This window comes from Aphelocoma coerulescens, chromosome 11 (genome assembly GCF_041296385.1).
Source record: "Aphelocoma coerulescens isolate FSJ_1873_10779 chromosome 11, UR_Acoe_1.0, whole genome shotgun sequence".
Classification (NCBI taxonomy): Eukaryota; Metazoa; Chordata; class Aves; order Passeriformes; family Corvidae; genus Aphelocoma; species Aphelocoma coerulescens.
Genome location: NC_091025.1, coordinates 12,768,525 through 12,786,671, shown reverse-complemented (window position 1 = coordinate 12,786,671; position 18,147 = coordinate 12,768,525). Strand labels below are relative to the sequence as shown.

Genomic DNA, 18,147 nt, shown 5'->3' with positions numbered 1-18,147 from the left:
TGTCAGTATTTCCATCCTTGGCAGTCACCTCCTGCACCATCTAAAAGGTGAGTAGTGGGCAATGAGCTGCTATGGATCAGAGATCACTACACTACACCCATGGGGTATTTTTATATACTGACAGCAGGTGGGTTTGTTAGTCTCACTTCTGGTCATGGGTCTGAGCTTGCCCTCCAGTTTTAGGATGCCATAAGTAGACAGCAAGGTTTCTCTAAGAGGAGATTCATCCACATTCAAAGTCTCACAAAGCTGAGCTTTTGTTAATTCATCACACTGCATCAGTTTTATATAAAAAGTTTATTTCTCTTCCTCATGTTCATGAGAGTTGCACAGTAATTTTAAAAAGAGGGAAGTTGTACGTTCAGACACTAATGATGTTTGCACTAACTAGACTCAGAGATAAGTCTATACATTGCTTCTAGAAACTTTTGGTTGAGTCCCTGCACGGTATATAGGCACATTTTAATTATGCTTTGACTTTTCCAGATACTTGGTAGTCTAGGAAAACTTAAATGCAGCGGAGGAGTTTAAAAATAATAGAGACTGCAAAAAGAATAATTTAGTGCTTTTACGTAGCAGGAGCAACTACTACAAACCCTTCAAAAGCCATCAGTTCCAAAATTTAATAAACGAAATTAGTTTAACACACAATATACACACATGGTGAATGCACCTGAAGGACGTTTACCTGGTTCTTAAACAAAATCAAACAAACAGCTGTAAACTGAACAGAATCTTCAGCCTGTAACTGCACCACACTCATTTTCAGGGACAGTGATGGTCTTCTTAGGCTCTTCACAGTCTGAAAGTTTACAACAGATAGCAGATCACTGAGCACAGAATATGCAATGAAAGACATGCATATACAGCAGAGCACACCACAAGTCATTTGCTATTTGTGCAGATAGCCCTGTGTTAGCTGGTTGTTCCGCAACAGTCCCAGAAAATCCTGTGTTCCAGTTGGTTCTGTCACAAAGCCTCTGTGTAATGTTATGGAAAAGAAAAGGCTCAGTAATTTTGAAATTGAAATTTCTTGAGCAGTTTCCTTGAAAATAGGAACGAGTTCCTGAATGAATCCTACTCTTTCAGTTGAAATGTTATTTAACGAAAACTTTCACAAACCACAGATTGAGTATATTTGGTATGTGAATTACATTTCTTGAGAAGAAATTCTTCCCTGCCCTACCCCAACTCTGGGACCACTTTTGGTGCACATGTACTACACGGGGGAGGTCTGGGTCTGGCACTGAGACTCCACTGACCAGACTCCCTAATCCAGCAAAAACAGCCACTACTTTTGTCTGGATGAGGTGAGTTGAAATGCTGTCAATTTACAAAGCACAACAGCTGGCCAAACTAAGCAAAAGGAGTGTGCAGCCAAAAGCCTGGTGAAGAAGGAATCATGATGTTCTCATTTTAGCAAGTGAGGAATTTTAACTCCTCTCCTGCAACTTCACACTAAATGGAAAAACTAAAATTGAATGAATTACCAAGCTTTAAAATTTGGCAGTGATATAAAATGGATTATAAAGTAATCATGTAGCTGAACCAAAGTTCCATACATACAAAAGACTGATTTTGGACCAAGACCAAAGGCAGCAAGTTTCCATTTGAAACAGAATTTAAAACGGAGAGAAGAACTGAAAATTGGAACCACGCTACTGCATAGTTCTACCATAAACTAGTCTAAGCATCTCCAGCTGTGGTTTTGTTCCAGCTGAACAGATGCTACAAGATGTTTTAGCATACTCACCCTCTGTCAGATCTACCCAGTTGTCTTCTGTCTCAGGCAGGGGAACCGAGATTCCCATTGCTTTCCGGATTCCATAGGTACTGACAATATCACCCGGAGTCACTTGCTGGGCAAGTTCTTTCAGGTTATTGGTTACTCTCTCCGCTAGAAAAGATAAGAGGATGTGTTTATATGCTATAGATAGACACAGAATTGTTGAAGCACCCTGCAAGCAGTTTAATCATTTAAGTACAAAGGGAACTATGTTAAACAATGTTTCTGCACCAGAAGAGTTCTGTTGTGCTGCGTGCAGCCATGCAAGGCATCTTGGGCACAAAGAGATGGGTAAGAAGAACTGGAGGAGTGAAACAGCTGCTGCACAAGGCTTGCTGCCATCAGGAAACACCAGAAGTTAAAGAGTAAGTTAATGGAACTTGAGCTACACTCAGCAGCTGGGAGAGGGCTGGTGCCACCCACACAGCACCGGTGTTAGTAATAGACAGATTCTGGGATTCAGCACAGAGCTTTGGATGTAAACTAGAGAGAGTGTTCTTGTTGCTACAAATGTGGTTTTCCCTCAAGAAGGAAGCTGTAAGTAGTGAAACTTAAAAGGGATAGTATTTGATCTGGTTTAGACTTGGTGTAGTACCAACTTAGACATATTTCTTCAATAATGGAGAATTTATCTAATCACATCAACATGGTTTAGTTTAGACCATGAATAGTGTTGCACAAGTCAGTTTTACTTGCAAAACATTCACTCTCTGTACAGAGTCTTGTCTTAGAGGGTTACCATTAACACAAGCTGTGTAATTTAATTGACTTGTAACACAAGAAGCTTTGCTTAAATGACTAAGGAATGTATGAGTGGTATTAATTAGTGTAACACAATAGACTGATAACTAGATTAATCCTGGACCAAAGCTAGCCTTGCAATAAGAACTTGGTAATAGTTAAACAACCCTTATTCAAAGACACTGCAAAACTCATGGAGGTATTTGGCTATTGTCTGCCCCATAGCATAGAGAAGCTTCAATCAGTTCTACGGATATTTAGGAAAAAAGAGGAAATACTTGTAACTACTGTTCAAAATTTTCATCTGGCTTTACATGTGAAAAAAATTTAAATTAATCTTCTAGGCCTAGCAGGGCACATAATCTACACTATAGCTCTTGAGACTTTTTCCTTCTTGGAGTTGATACCAGTTGGGACTTGATCAATTCTGCAAGAATGATAACAAAAAGTGTATTTACCCAAATGCATTTCTCTATAAGATGGACCCAGAAGACAAATCATGTTAGGGGGTGGTTTTGTACTCAGTCGTTCATTTTGAGCATCCTGGAGTTCTCTGAGCAGCTTTGTTGTTTCATCAAGTTTCCTCTGGAAGATTTCAGCCTCTGTTTAAAGAGAAAAAGAAAGTCCTCACTAGTAAGATTCAAGTAAAGTCTATTTACTTACTTTATGACATAAAATGTTGTAAGGGACTGAGAAACTGGAAGAATTACAGACATATATCAGAAGTATGACTACCAAGAAGACTCACCCTCAGAATCAAACTCTTCTATAGGCATGCCAAAGTTTGTAACTGCTTTTAGAGCTGTAAGTCTGTCGCTATTAGCGTCCAACCTGGCAGCAATATCAATTTCCATAATCTGAAAAAAACCCCAAAAAACCAGCAAGTAATAATTTAGATAATACTCAGCCTTGAAACAACAAAACTGTCTGGGGAAGATCAGAACACAAGGTTAGTCTGTATTGCTTTTTCTTCTTTTTCTCTACATCTCGAGTTCTTTTACTCAGAGTTTGAATTGAGACACAGGAGATCGAGTACTCCTGTTCGGACTTAGCTGTTACATCTTATCAGTAACACAGCTGCACAGTGTGTGCCTCTTTGTTGGAAGGGTGGAAAATGGCTGTGAGTTTTAATTTTCCAAGCTTTTTAAAGTCTAAACTAACCAATAATGAGATATGTTTTTACTTACAATCCAATTACTAACTTTTCATGTTCTGCAGTGTGGAACTTTTGACCCAATGACAGAACATTCAGATTTGTGAAGAAGGAGAAAGAAGGAGAAAGAAGACATAAATCCACACCCCAAATCCTCCATATTGTAACCTATATCTCTTAAACCTAATTTTCTACATTTCTACATGTTTCACCCAGTGACATAACTTTTAATTACACAGCAACAACCTCAGTATTATCGCACAATTTAGGAAACTTTTCCCAGGGTTTTGGATCTAATATAGTGTGTTTCTGAGGATCACTCCCTCTCAGCACTGAAAGGCTGAAATTCTCAGAACCCAGGGTTCCAACAAGTCTGCTCTATAAAAATAAAGTGGACATACAGAGGGAAAGCTGAAAAGACACCCTGTGAAACTTACTGTTTATTATTCTATTTCATACCCAAATAGAAAACAGCATCTGCAAAACCATTGCGGATATGCACAAATGATGTAGTAACTTAAGACCAGCATCCCAATTAAAAAACAGTTTAAAATTTTCTTCAGCTCACCTAAAGGAGATTTTATCAAAGATCTGAGGCCAAAATTCAGAAAGAATCTGGGCACTGGCTGCAGATGAAGAGATGCTTCAGGAGAGCAGCCCTGGCCCTAGAACTGCTTTCTCTAACTGAGCAATGTTTGGGTGGAATGATTTGAGATCTATAACGTATTGCCTACAGGGGCACAAAGTGAGAACTTCTCAAAGACTGCAAAGTATCATGGGGCATCTTACGTGTACATTACAAATTCACGTTAACCCAGATTACGACAGAAACAAAGCTACAGCTCCCAACAATCACAAACAAAAATATATAAGCATTTTCTTCCAGTTCTGTTGACATATAGTTAAGACTTAATGTTTTGGAGAACTTTACTCTTCTCATGCCTACAAAGGGACACACCATTTTTACAAGTCACAGGGTGTATTTACAGCTTGTCAAAGTCTCAGTGTGGCTGTACAGGCCTGAAGGTTTTAGGCAGTTTTATATCTGTGAGCTTGGACAGGCTGGCTGGAGAAGTTACTTAAAATACAAGTATTATACCTTTACATCTTTCATTGCATCGCTTCGTTCATGTGGGCCTTCAGCTTCCTCCAATGGCTAAACAGAGAAAGGATTTTTAAAGAAGGTGTTAAAATTACTCTTTTAAATTCAAAGAAAAATCTTAAAGATGCAGTATTTTTAAAGGGAGGTAAATATGCAATGTCGTAATGTTCTTACACTGTAAAGCAACTTATAATGCAGCTATTTTTTAGGGTCTTTCTTGGGGTATTAACATTTACTAAAATACATTTTTTCAGCTCAGGTTTTCTCTTTGCAAAGTTCACAGTGATGTCACATCAGAGACTGTTTACTGAGGTGTAGAAGAGGAAGGCTGGTTATTAGAGGCTGAAATGCTTTCTGTTTCTGTATGTAACTGTATTTCCCTTAATACTGCCAAGAGTAAGTGGTCAAACCCTGTCAGCCAGTGCTCCTCCTGGGTACTAGAAATGAGCTAAACATGTGATGCTAAGGAAAAGTGTGAACTGAGGCAAAAAGGTCATCTTTGGTCCATGAACTATTTCTAGTATTAATTAGATAATTGACCCATTAGTAAAAGGCTATAATCTGTTTATTTCAAGTTTGCATCAATTTGAAACTCAAAGCAAGACTTCTAGTTAAAAGGAACTGTTCTGAGAAGCCTCACAAATAATTCTTGGATTGTCAATTAAGTTAAGGTTGTCAAATGAGCCCCTTTGATTCCAGTTACGTTTAGCACAGACAGGACTGGAATCTCCTAAGAATTTAAAGAGACGCTGTTTGGTATTTTTACATACCACATTTTTGAGTTTAAAAGCACGGTACCAAGTAAAGGGGAAAAACTACATATTATTTCTCCTGAACTAAACACTGGCAGCTAGGAATGTGATAAAATTTTCATGGAAAAAAAAAAGCCTATCAATGATCACCTCGTTTTTAAACAACTGCTTATTGGTCTTGGAACAGGAGTTAGTGATAATAGGAATGGTACAATAGACAAAGAATGCGTGATTATATCTCTATCTACAATATGTTGTTAATATTCACATTTCACTAAGTAAAAATAGAATAATTCCTTTACAGAAAATCCTGCCACTGGAGACAAAGATCAGTCTTCATTTTCCAATTCTATCAGTTAAAAGGAAGCCCATCAATAGGATCAGCACCATCTTTCTCTTGCTTTAGAGCATGTGTGCTAAAATCAAAGAACAGATAGTACACAAATCCATTCTTACCATTTCTAGTTCTCTGAGAGCTCTAGAATGTCCTCCTTTAGTTAGAACATCAAGCAAACTATCAGCCATTAAGAGAGGATAATCCTGGGATTTCATAAAAAAATCTTGAATACTGAAAGAATAAAGATAGTTAAGGTAACTACTTTCATATCAAACGTTTAATGTAAAAAAGTTGCACAAGGTCAAACCAGTATGTGCAGCACAGAAAACACAAGAAGTAGCACAGGACCTGATCTAAATGGCTTGCTTTAGTTTAATCATCTATGCCTTCTGTAGCTGAGGAACCCCTTCTGAATGGAACACTGGAAAACTTGGAAAAGTGTAGTGTGTCAGGCAGCTGCATCAACACAAAAGCAAACCTGGACAGGCACTTCACGTTTACACTGTACTAAAGTACTTCCCCATTTCCTAAGAATTGATACCACTGTGCCTGCTCCTTGTGAAATTCTCGTAAAACGAAAGAGCTTTGAAGTTTTTATAATCAAGAATAACAAACCAATAGAATTAATTATTTTTAAAAAGCTGTATCTCATTCAAGGCAGTAATGTTAAAAAAATCCTGTTTGTATAAACATTTGTACAACTCAGTATTTTTTGGCTTTGAACATGAGCCCTTCAGTTATAAATACATCTAAGTTTAGACAGTGTATTACTAGGAATCAGAAGCACTAAAATTCTTCCATCTTGGCTAATTACACTTTAGAGGCAGGTTCTTCTACTGAAGTATTTGTTTCTTACACAAACAAACCCCTGTGAGCTATGAAGACAGCAGTGCATTCCACAGAAAAGCAAGCTCATCCTGCAGAGAGTTGCACATAACTGCTTCTGTCCATGGGAGCTGTACTATGCATCCTGGTTGCTGGATTACCTGGAAGATCCTTGATTAGAGTCTTCCCCATATGTTGAATAGATTAAGTCAGAATCTTCTTTGCTTATGTTGGCAAATGTTGAATCGTAGGTTGGTGCATAGGAACTGAAGGGGCCGTAATTCAAGTATGCCACTAATGAATAACAACAGTATTAATTATTACCTTGCTCTGCATGCATCAGATAGAAATGAGAAGGGGCTGTAAAACAATCTCCAAAAAGAAACTTTAAAGGAATATATTTCTTAAGGTGGAAACAAGCCTTCACCTAACACCATCTGTTCACAATGTAACAACTTTTAGTAACATCAAATGCATTTGTATTTACAAATATGTCATTAACACCACTGTGTGCCTTAGCACAGCATGAACAGTCTGATGCTGGAAACAGGTTCTCAGGCTCCCCCCTTGTCTTTTAAAGCTACCAAAACCCTTTCTCTGTCTGGTAGTTTCTCTTCTCCATGTAGATGAAAAGTAAATATTTCATCCCTTTTGTATGTTTAAATTAAGCTGGACTCCGTGATGTGCTGTTTAATTGTGTGATAGATACAAAGAAGCACAAAATGGTTTGGATTAGAAGGGACCTTAAAGATCATCCAGTTCCAACCCTCCTGCCATGGGCAGCGATACATAATAACGTGCTTTATCTTTAGAAGTCCTTAGTTCCAAATTAGTAACAAGATCAACACACTTTGTTTATATAAGAAGAATTTGTATTTTTTAAAAAAACATCAGCGCTTACCTGGAGTAACCTTGTTTCTTTTATCTTCTTTGAACCCTTGTAATGTATTAACTCCTGACTGAAGCCTTCCTGCTGTCATTCCCAGCTTTACAGGGCAGTAACCTGGTTCTGCGATAGGATATATCAAAACACATAAACAGAGACGGCATAGGAAGATGTCTAAATTCACTTAATACTCACAGCTAAAAACTCAGAATAAACAGGACATGGCTCTCAAAGTGTGCTTTTCTATCCAAATGCTTCATATTAATGATCTGGGACCCAGACAGTTCCCAATTCTGAAACATCTGTGACCTTTTGGGTCAGCAGACACTGCACTCTGTACATGGACAAGAAATAAGAGGATCCCAGGAAATTCTTCAGCAGCAAACTGTTCTTTTGCAGCTTCCACAAACAGCTGACACAAACCAGAGAAGTAACAGCACTGAGAGCTCTCACCAGCTGCGCCTAACAGCAGCCACAGCTGAGGCTGTGTGATCCCTCAGCTGCAGCTTTTTCAATCCAGATCTTTATCAGACTGGGAAGAGGCATTCAGTTCTTGGCCAGGATTTGCTCATCTGCCCCTGCAAAGAAGCAGCAGACCAGGTAGGTAGAAGTGGCTTGCTACCTGAACCATGCCAACTTACCTCCTGCAGCAAGGTCAACTGGATTAAGAAGGCCCAGAGTGGTTGTACCATCTGGTTTTCTTCTTTCAAATTCACACTGAAATAAGATCAGGCTATTTTAATGTACATAGTAGTTGAAATTCCTGATCCTTAAACTAACGAAAACATTTAATGAAACTGTTCTATCTGCAGGAATAAGAAAGGAAATCAGTCACTCAGAAGTGAGTGCTGCTTTAAAATTTTACTTTCCCTAGGTAACTTTATTATAGGTATAGGTACAAGGAATTAAGATATTATGATAAATACTAATGTTTCTACAGAGGCCAAGAGACAAAAAATGTAGAAAATGAAACAGGCATAGTATTACCAAACTGAGTTCCTTTTCCTGTAACATTAATAACCTTTGATCAGGTATGTGTCTGTTTCAGAACTATGAGATTTTTGCAGGTCAGATTTATTTTCCTGAGCTTTCTACTATTCATCCTTTTCTATTACTTTATGGAAAATTTAAGCTCAACTTGCTCTGCTGATGAAATTTAGCATGCATTCAAACAGCGATTTTCTTCTAACCCTATGATGTTATATAGATCATCAATGGTGTAAAATGGTTATATTGGTTATCAATGGTGTAAAATGGTGTAAGCTGTAGTAAAAGCAGATGTGGAGTTTCAACTGGTGTAAGATGCCAAGGAAGCCTGGTTTATGGAAAAGTGAAAGGAGCTATCAAATCCCCCAATACTTACTTGGCTGTTTGCAAGGCGCCTGGTTAACTTGCCTCCAGACTCCCTAACAATCCGATCAATCTGCTCTTGTTCCCTTTCCAAGCTGTTGCTTCGTAATTTGTCTTCGAGCAGGTCTTTGTCCTTCCTGTGAATACATCCACACAATGTAGTGACTAGCTGGAACACCAACTGGCTAAGTAACACAAAAGGATACTGTGACAATATTGTTTTAGCCAACTCTGCAACTGGTTTTGTAGATCAAACAACTACCAATGAAAGAAAGTGCCATTGAATATGACTGTATTTAATACAGGGGAGGCACATGACAAAGGTTTACATCAGCAGATGCTATGTTAGTAACCGTAAAGATTTCTGTGTAAAGGTCTCCCACAAAACTAAGACACTTTTGGTATATTAGATACTCTTCATTTGAGTATCCAGTATTTATCGACCTAAATATTTACTATCTTCATACCTGGTATTTCTAGATATGAAAAGCTGTTTCAGGAAGTACACTTTCTGTAGCTAGGCAGGTGCATGTTTCAAATACAGCCACAAACAACAACAACAACAAGTAATTGAAATTGGCTATGTAGCTTTTTGTACCAATATGTTTAAAAGCTCATGTTTGCAAGCTTTCTCCAAAACTATACTATTTCTGTGAAATAGACACTAAACCAGAAAATAACTGAAGGAATGGAGGTGATGAGCAGTACAAGGTTATCTACATGCAAAAATGATTTTATACCATAAAAGATTCTAATCTTATTTGGTTTTAGTAGATAAGGATGCTTTCTGTAAGTGTTAACACCTTGAGATGAAAATGTTTTAGAGTGTATAAGTGGTACCAGAAAGAGAGAAACCCATATCCACTGGTTCCTAAGTCATCTTGTTTCAGTAGCATTTAGAAGGTGTATCCTATAACTATTCAGATAATACTTCACTTTTTGTGCTCTTTGCTAGGTGTTTTGAATGCTTTGGTGTCACCATCCATAGGTTCTCCTCTGTCTTTCCCAGGACCATTTTCCTCTTCCCCAGTTTGCTGCAGTTCTGTCTTGTCCTTCTGCTTCCTTGTCTTCTGCAGGTCAGCCATGAATTCTATACTTTGTTTCAGGCTCTGAATTCTCTCCTAAATAACATCAAAATCCTTTTATTTGCTGTTTCCATTAATCTTTTGTAACCTAGCTAGCGAGGCTCATTTTATTTCAGTTCTTTCTTACACTAGCAAATATAAACAGAGTCTAGAAGGTGAAATATTAAATGCAACTATTTGTACAATGACTGATCTGGCAGCAGTACTAAAACAATGTACTATTTATATTCCAACCTACAAGCATTTGACAAATATCAAGCAAGGTTTTATTAATTTTCAAGAGATCCCTGTAAAAGGGAATAAAGAGAGATCAAAAAAAGAAGCAGTATACTTTTTAATATTTTGGTTGGTGTTTTTTGTTACCTGGCTGAGTATCTTCATCCCTGAGTGCAGCAGTTTTTTTGCAGCTTTGTAGTAAATGGTGTCTGGTTTGTTGTAAATCATTGCATTATTACACATCAGTTTGAAGTTATCCTGTACGAACATTAATAATTTTGGAATGCAAGTTAATTTTACAGCGTACTATACTGATATTCTTGTTGCAAATGTGGCGTCTCAAGCTTTAGGGGAAAAAAAACCTTAAAGACTACTTTTAATGAATGAATTTAAGAAATCTATTAAAAATGTAAACAGGAATAAGTATGTAACTTAGTTTTAAGACTTGAATCCATCGGCCCAACAAACATCCTGCAAGTATTCTTAAGTGTTCAGTATTGTTTGTAGTTTTTCAAGTTTTAAGGGAAGCTCTCTTAGCTACAACTACCCACCTCCAATGAGCAGTCATTAAAACAAAACCAAAGTGAAGCAACATAACAAAGACAATGAAAAGCTGCAGTTCAGAGTTAAATTATTACAAAGAATATGCCAAAATTTTAATAACAATGAAGAAACGTATGCTTGTTCGAAATTCAAGGGAGCTAGAAATGGCACTTCTATACTCACTGCAGCCTCTACAGGTGAATATGTTTTATCACATTCTCATCTATTTACAAAGTTAAAACTAAAAACTAACTAGAAACAACTGTTAAAATAGGGAATATTCTTACTAAGTTTTGGAGATCTAAAGAAGAATGTGCAAGAAAATACAACCAATACTATAAACTAACATCTGCCTAATTCTTAATTACACCTCTCAGGTCCTCATCTAGCCCAGTAAAGAACTAGAAAGTATTTCTGATGAAGAAATGAAATAAAACTAGGTCCCACACCTTCTAAAAGCTTTAGAAGGCTTTAAAAACAGGCCCTTGAATCCATTAGACACATTACAGCACCAGGATAAGTGGTTGCTGCCAACAGGACCAAGCACACTGTGCCTTCACTCGTTGATCTACATGACTAGATTAGACTGGAAGAACAGATCTAAAAAAACAGGCTGAAGGACAAACTGACAGGTTCTATGCAATGCTGCACAAAACCCAAAACCATCTGCATCTTTTTGAGATGCACATTTGCAAACCAGAAGTGTTTTCTCTTTTATCGTCAGAACTTACTCGCTCACAAAAATTCAAGAAGAAACATTTCTTGAGGCAGAAGTACTGGTTCTTTTTGGCATCTTTATATTCTCATAAAATACTAGACTTCAGGTCAATTGAGTATAATATATCTTTGTAGTCAAAACAAAATTCAAAGCATTACCTTTAATTCTTCTATGGACTGGTACCCATTGTTCTTGATCTTCTCTTTCATGGTACTAAAATCCATTGGGTTTTTAATGATCATGGAATAGCCAGGGGCAATAAAGTCAGTCACAGGAAATGAAAAGAAAGAACTTGGATCCTTTCTGTTAAGAAATGAAAGACAGTTTTCTATGTTTCAACTTATAACAAAGAACACACTGAGTTTGGAATTAAATAGAAAGGAAATAACTAAACTGAAAAGGACTCAGAACTATAAAGAGAGAAATAGCTTGTGTCAGCATAATCTTTCTCTTTCAAGGTTGAAAAGATCTTGTATGCAAACCCACATACCAAAAAAGTGCTACAAATGTATTTTAGAAGTTATTTCTATATTTAGATAACTACCTGCATTCCAAAGAGGATGAAAAAACCCAAACTTTTAAAAAAGATTTTGGATTTTAACACAGGGGTTTTATACTATATTATAATTAATTAAAAAATAAATATATATCGTAAGAATATTCTTGTCATTTATCGTTTACTCTGACAATATCAGAAGGGAAGAGACAGGGTTCACAATCAAAAGTGCTGCTTTTTGTATGCAGGGAAATGGAGCCAAAACTAACACAGGCATTTTTTGATAACTGACACCACACCTAGATCTTGAAAGTTTACGGATAAGAGAAAACTTGCAAACAAAGTTTCAAGCTCAATCTGGTGAGACAGCTAAAGGGAAAGATTTTTCAACCACTCTTGTACAAAACACAGATACTCTTAAAGTCAAGAAAGATTATCTTAAGAGACTACGTGAAAGAACTGCAGACTTGATTGTTTTAAACAAAAGACATTTGGCTAGTAAGACATTAAGAGAACATGGTTGAAGTTTTCAAGTGCATGCTTCCTTTTTATAGTAAATAATGCTAAAATAGGAGAACTCGAGGTAAAAGAAACTTTGGCAAATTGATTATAAACTCTTGTGCCTTCCTTTCAAAAGGTTCCCCTAAAGAAAGCATCACATTACTGGAAAATTATCCTGGGTTTGAAAGCTTTTTAAAACTACTATGAACTTGAAACTGGAGGTGTTCACAAGAAGCCTAATTTGAAGAGAAGTTCTAAGTGTATGTTCTTAAACTAGCACTTAAATTTCTAAAATAGCCCTCTTAGCAATATATTTAGCAATAATATTTTCGCTCAGCTTTGTATATGCCCCTTCCCTTACTGTGTGTTATTTTCACTTCACGGCTCTGCAAGCCTGGAGCACAGACATTACCTTTGCAGCTGTCTCATGAGTTGATTCAGAGCTTCCTGAAGGGGTGTCTGTTCCACCTCTAGACCAAAAACAAGGTGGGGAGAAAGAGTGTGAGGTAGAACTGATTGCACAAGGAATTAAACTTCCAAGATATTAGAAATCAATGAACAAAGCTGATACACCTTGAGAATTAAGTGTAAAGAAAAGAATATGATGGCAAACCCCACAATACCTACAGGGGATCTGCATTTCTCATTGCCCTTACTTGACGTTATGCTCGCTCTGACAGAAGTACCAGACACCACTGTGCTAAAGAAGTGTACAGCAAGCTAATTCCAAACTTTTGTATGACTTGGAGAAAAACACTGAGATGGCAAAAAATGCCAAGTCACTTGCTATAGAAACAAAGAACAATAACACGTGAGTCAACTAGAGAAAACATGAATTACCAAAGAAATTTCTTTTATACCCCTACCTTCCTGCTTTGATAAAGTACTCGTCAGTGGTTTCTCTGGTGACAATTCCATTCTGACCGGGGTCTGACATTTCATTTCCTGTTCCCCCTCACTGTCTCCATGGTCTCGATCTCGTTTCTTTTTATCCTCCTGGAAAGATCGTTATGGAAATGTAAGAGCACCTGAAAACCCTGCATTATTACTGTACATAATGCTCTCTAGATTTTTCAAAACAAATTCACAAAGTTTAAAAAATAAGAATAGTTTGTAAGTGTTTAAAAATTCTGTATTCTTTATGTACTGTCTCCATCTGCTGGACACTGAAATAATTCAGCCATACAATGCAATGTATCACTGAATTTGTTTTTTAGAAAATGTGACAGCTAATGCTGTGTGTCCTTTAGAAAAGAGACAGGAACACCGCACACACCGAGTCTGAACGTATTCCAGTCTAACGATACAAGTTACAGTCATTATCTGCTGACCTTCTGATGGGAAACCTAGAGAAAGTCAAAACATTTTTTTTTTTTTGCTAAAATGCAGTAGCATGAACACATACCTTAACTTTTCTCTTTCTTTTCTCCTTTTCTTCTCCAGGAACTTGTTTTTCTCCTTTCTTTCTCTTTTTTCTTTTTCTGTCCTTGTGTTTTTCATGTTCTGATTTGTCTTCGTAGAGGCTGGAATCAAGTCCTGCATTTCCAGTGGAGAGCTCAGCAACTTCATTTCCTCCAACTTTCAGCACCAGCTTCAGTGGCTTTTCTACGTATTCTTAAACCAGCAGAGAAACAAACTGTGTGAGTACCAAAGAAAACACACTTCCGTGCTCAATAACCCCGCGCGATCCCTCCGCTGCTTCTGGCTTCTTCCAGAGGCCGTCACCGCACGGGGCTCATTTCCAGCCCCTGCAGCTGCTTCTCCCCCGCGCAGAGCCCAGCCCCGCCCGTGTGCCGACCCCGGGCCCGCCGGCGGACCGAGGGCCCCGCAGCCTCAGCGCGGAGCGTTCAAACGGCCCCGGCGATGGGCCCGGCGGGGCGGGGCGGCCGCCACTGGGGGCTTGAGGGCCCGCGCTCGCTTCGGGCCGCGCTGGCCGGCCTCCTCTGCCCGCCCACCCCCATAGGGACGCACCCTCGTAGGGATGTTTGTCCGACTTGTGCTTCTTATGCTTCTTGCCCATGGCCCCGGCCCGGCCCGCCCGGGAGAGGCCGCGCTGTTGAGGCGGAGCCCGGCCCGGCCCCGCGCGGCCCGGGAGCAGGCGATGGCGGCGGCGCAGCGCCCCCTGGCGCGCTGGGGGTCTGCCGCAGGCGCCGTGGCGGCACGGCCGGGGAGCGGCGTGCTGTGGGGTTCGTGATCCGTTCCGCGCCTGGAAGCGGCGAGCTCGGGGCATTTTCCCTTGTGCGCAGCTCCTTCCGCTCCCCGGGCAGCGTCGCCTCTCCAGAACCCTCACGGCATCCTACCGAATCGTGGAATGTTCAAGGTTGGAAGAGCTGGTTTAAAATCACCAAGTCCCGCTGTCAAGCCAGCACTCCCACTGTAACCCCTAAACCACATCACCTGATCCACGCAACTCTTAAACACCTCTAGGAATGGTGATTCTACCACCTCCCTTGGCAGCCTGACATCCGAAGAGTGATTTTTTTTTTTTTTCGTAGTATCTAAGGTGAATCTCGCCTGTCCTGTGCCTGCCCGTAGCTTCCTGCGCCCTCTCCCCTCACGCAGCCGGCAGCCGCTCCTTGCTGCTCCCCCGGCGGTGCCCCTTGCTCCCAGCCTGAGGCGGGCTGTGCCTGCATCCCTGTCCCTCTTATCCCACCCTTGGGGCCCCGGGGCACTGCAGCGTTTCAGAGACTTTGCAGGATTCACGGAGTCACAGAATCACTGAGGCTGGAAAAGACATCTGCGGTCATCGAGTCACACCTGTGACTGATCACCACCGCATCAACCAGACCCCGGTACTGAGTGCCGCGTCCAGCCTTTCCTTAAACACCCCCAGGGACGGTGTCTCCACCACCCGAGTACTCAGCCTGGGTGCTGCTGTTCACAGAAGCCGGTGCCACAGAATGTCCTCTGCCAGGACTGTGGGTGCCAGGGGCCAACAGTGGCAGCAGCAGAAGGGGTGCTGGGGCAGCCTGTCCTTCTGACAGCAGAGTTTACTCTGCACTCGACTGGGTGTCAAGGGGCTTGAGAGAGTTGCCGGCTCCTTGGCTGTGGTGTGGCCGTGACCTGGCTGCTGCTGCTGGCCGGGCACGTCAGGCAGAGCTCCAGCTAACCGCAGACCCTCAATCCGGGACAAAGGCCGCTAGCCGTGGCTTGCGGTTCCTGGAGTTTGAGAACCTGTGCCCGAATTTGTACCAGTGAGAAGAGCAGGGGATTTGTCTACCCGAGGAAGGGTTGGCAGAGGTGTGTAGAATCTGTACCCATCCAAGCGACATGTCTCTCCAAACAGCAGTGATGGTTGTGCCTGTCCTCCACAGGCTGGGACAGGCTCAGGTTTGCTGAGTGCCTAAACTTGCTCACCAGTTTTGAAAAGAAATACTTTATAATCATGTTAAAACTCTAAGGAAAATATATATATAGTCCATTACAAGTCAAAAGTAACTTAGAAATTTTGACCTCCTAGAAGTCTTGCAAGTTTCCCATTTGCCTTGCCCGAGAGTGCTCCCAAAGCAAGCAACTGGTTTTCAAAATTAAATGCAACACTGATTGTATAGTCTTTCAAAGTTAATAGTTTACTTTTTGTTATTGCTTAAGCTGCAGTCATTGCTGTTTCAACAACACTGTAGGTATTGTTTTCTGCCAAGACCTCTTCTATAATGCATCTTGAAATTTCACTTCTCTGAAGTTTGGAGTGGAAAAATAAACTGCTTCTATTTCAAAAGAGAAGCTTTAATTTATTCCCACACAATAGTCCTGTAAGTATTTCTCGAGTTTGTTGAATCGTATGTGATGTTTTACAGCCAAAAAGAAAAAAGTTGTTAATTAGAAATTTATGATACGTGTGGCTGTACAGCGATATAAGGTTTATTTTGAGAGCTTGTGAAGATCGAGAAAATCTCTTGTCTGTTGTCCATTCAGTCACTGGGAGTGTAATCAGATGTGACAGCTTTGTTTTGCATTTTGCTGGTTACATTACTGTCATTTGGTCTCCTACTCAGAGAATTGTGTGGGTGGTGCTCTGGAATAAACCACAGCTTTCCTGCTTGATCTTACTCCAGTAGTTTGAAATTCAGCTATAATGGATGCAGTTGTTTTTCTAATTCACATCTGGATCCTTTAATACTCTTATTACACATGCAGTGAATGTACTTAAGAATGCTTTAGTGAGAGGTAGAGGGCTTTTGCTTGGGATGTGGCCACATGTAGAAAATACAAGACTAGTAAATATTTAAAGAACATGTTTTATAGAATGAAAAAAATGTTGCTATATCCTCTGTTCCCACAAGAAGATTGGCAGACTTTCTAAGGCTTTTCTTTTAAATGTTATATGGCAAGACCATTTGTTCAATTGTTATTCTGAAATTTCCTGACTAATCTTGTCCTGAAATTAATAAAATCTGAGAGAGTTACACACAAGCAAGTAATGTGAGATTCTGGCCAATATTGAGAGCTGCTAGGTGCGTCCTTCAACAGCCTCCCCTGGGTCAGAGAAGGATACTTCTGAACAGTTAGTCCTCACACACCCCCCTAGAATACACACTGGCTTTGCCATCCTTGTCTCTAGCTCTGCTTTCACATTAGAAGATCAGTATTTCTTCCCCCTCCGAACCCCTCATACCCTAGTTGGGCACACTGTCTAAAATATAATTTGTAAGCCTATGAAGAGTGTTATTGCCATTTGATATTTGAAAGGCAAAGTGTTATTCTTGTTGGTTGCATGTGCAGGATTAATGAGTTCAATTCATTGCCTATTTTCTGAGAGTCATGTTCCTAATTTGTGTCAAGTTTCTAAAGCAACTAGCATTTAAGAGTGAGAGACAGTAATGTGTGTTATCAATGTTAGCCACTAACAGCGAAAATGCTTGAAAACAGATGGTTGAGTCATGAATGGTTTGGGTTGGAAGGATCCTTAAAGACCACCTAGTTCCAACCCCTCTGCCAGGGACAAGGACACCCTTCACTAGACCAGGTTGCTCAGAACTCCATCCCGTCTAGCCTCCAACACTTCCAAGATATCCAAGTGTTTTCACATGTACCTTTTTCTGTCTCCTAAAGAGCTTTTATTGAGACCCATGGAAAGCATAAGATCATATTAGTGTATATTCATTTTGCTAGACATCAAATACCATAATTATTTAAATTGGTCATGGGGTGTTTTTTGGTTTTTTTTGTGTTTTTTTTTTTGTGTTTTTTTTTTGTTTGTTTGTTTTCGTTTTTGGGTTTGTTTGTTTTTTGGTTTTTTTTTGTTTTGTTTTTTTTTTTCCCAAATGATAAAAGAAGGATGCAATAAGCAGGGTCATTTGTGGTTTTTTTTTTGCTCAGTGAGTATATAGCATAGGCATTATAATTTAATGTGTTAAGAAAGATGTAAAAACTTGGTGAAACCTTGTTGCTTTAATCACTGGTTTGAGAGGAAGAGGTAGATCCTGGTAACAGCAGGAAGGTGCAGTGGCTGCTGCAAGGCACAGGAGGAGAGTAGCAATGTCTTAGGAAGAAAGTTTCTGTGAGTGCAGAAGCATAGAAACCTGGGATGCTAAAGTCACTGAGAGTTTTTCATAAGCAGGTTTGGTTTGTAGTCTGTGACACATGGAAAAATTGGAATAAGCAGTTTTTGTGACAGACATTCATTTTAAACCAGTATTTTACACTAACACACCTT

At 39.7% G+C, this 18,147-nt stretch overlaps 2 protein-coding genes across 14 annotated transcripts in view; one reads left to right on the top strand and one right to left on the bottom strand.

Moving 5' to 3' along the window:
- Positions 1-609: 609 nt before the first annotated feature.
- Positions 610-14,589, bottom strand: BRD7 (bromodomain containing 7). Its single transcript, XM_069026847.1, has 17 exons — positions 14,463-14,589; positions 13,897-14,105; positions 13,358-13,487; positions 12,904-12,961; positions 11,653-11,797; positions 10,381-10,491; positions 9,869-10,053; positions 8,946-9,069; positions 8,224-8,299; positions 7,598-7,705; positions 6,858-6,990; positions 5,991-6,102; positions 4,780-4,836; positions 3,276-3,384; positions 2,986-3,129; positions 1,754-1,897; positions 610-802 (listed from the first exon to the last, which is right to left on the bottom strand). Exons 1-17 carry the CDS (start codon positions 14,509-14,511, stop codon positions 738-740), a joined length of 1,959 nt encoding a protein of 652 aa, XP_068882948.1. The 5' UTR covers positions 14,512-14,589; the 3' UTR covers positions 610-737.
- The window catches only part of NKD1 (NKD inhibitor of WNT signaling pathway 1), a 278,155-nt gene continuing 267,785 nt past the window's right edge, over positions 7,778-18,147 (top strand). For 9 of the 13 annotated variants that reach the window (XM_069026856.1, XM_069026855.1, XM_069026852.1 and 6 more), the window contains exon 1: positions 14,045-14,131. The gene's annotated coding sequence lies outside the window, so the exon portion shown is untranslated. Of the gene's footprint in view, positions 8,183-14,011; positions 14,132-18,147 lie in introns of those variants that run through there. The other 4 variants (XR_011154428.1, XR_011154427.1, XR_011154429.1 and 1 more) reach the window with 1 other exon arrangement.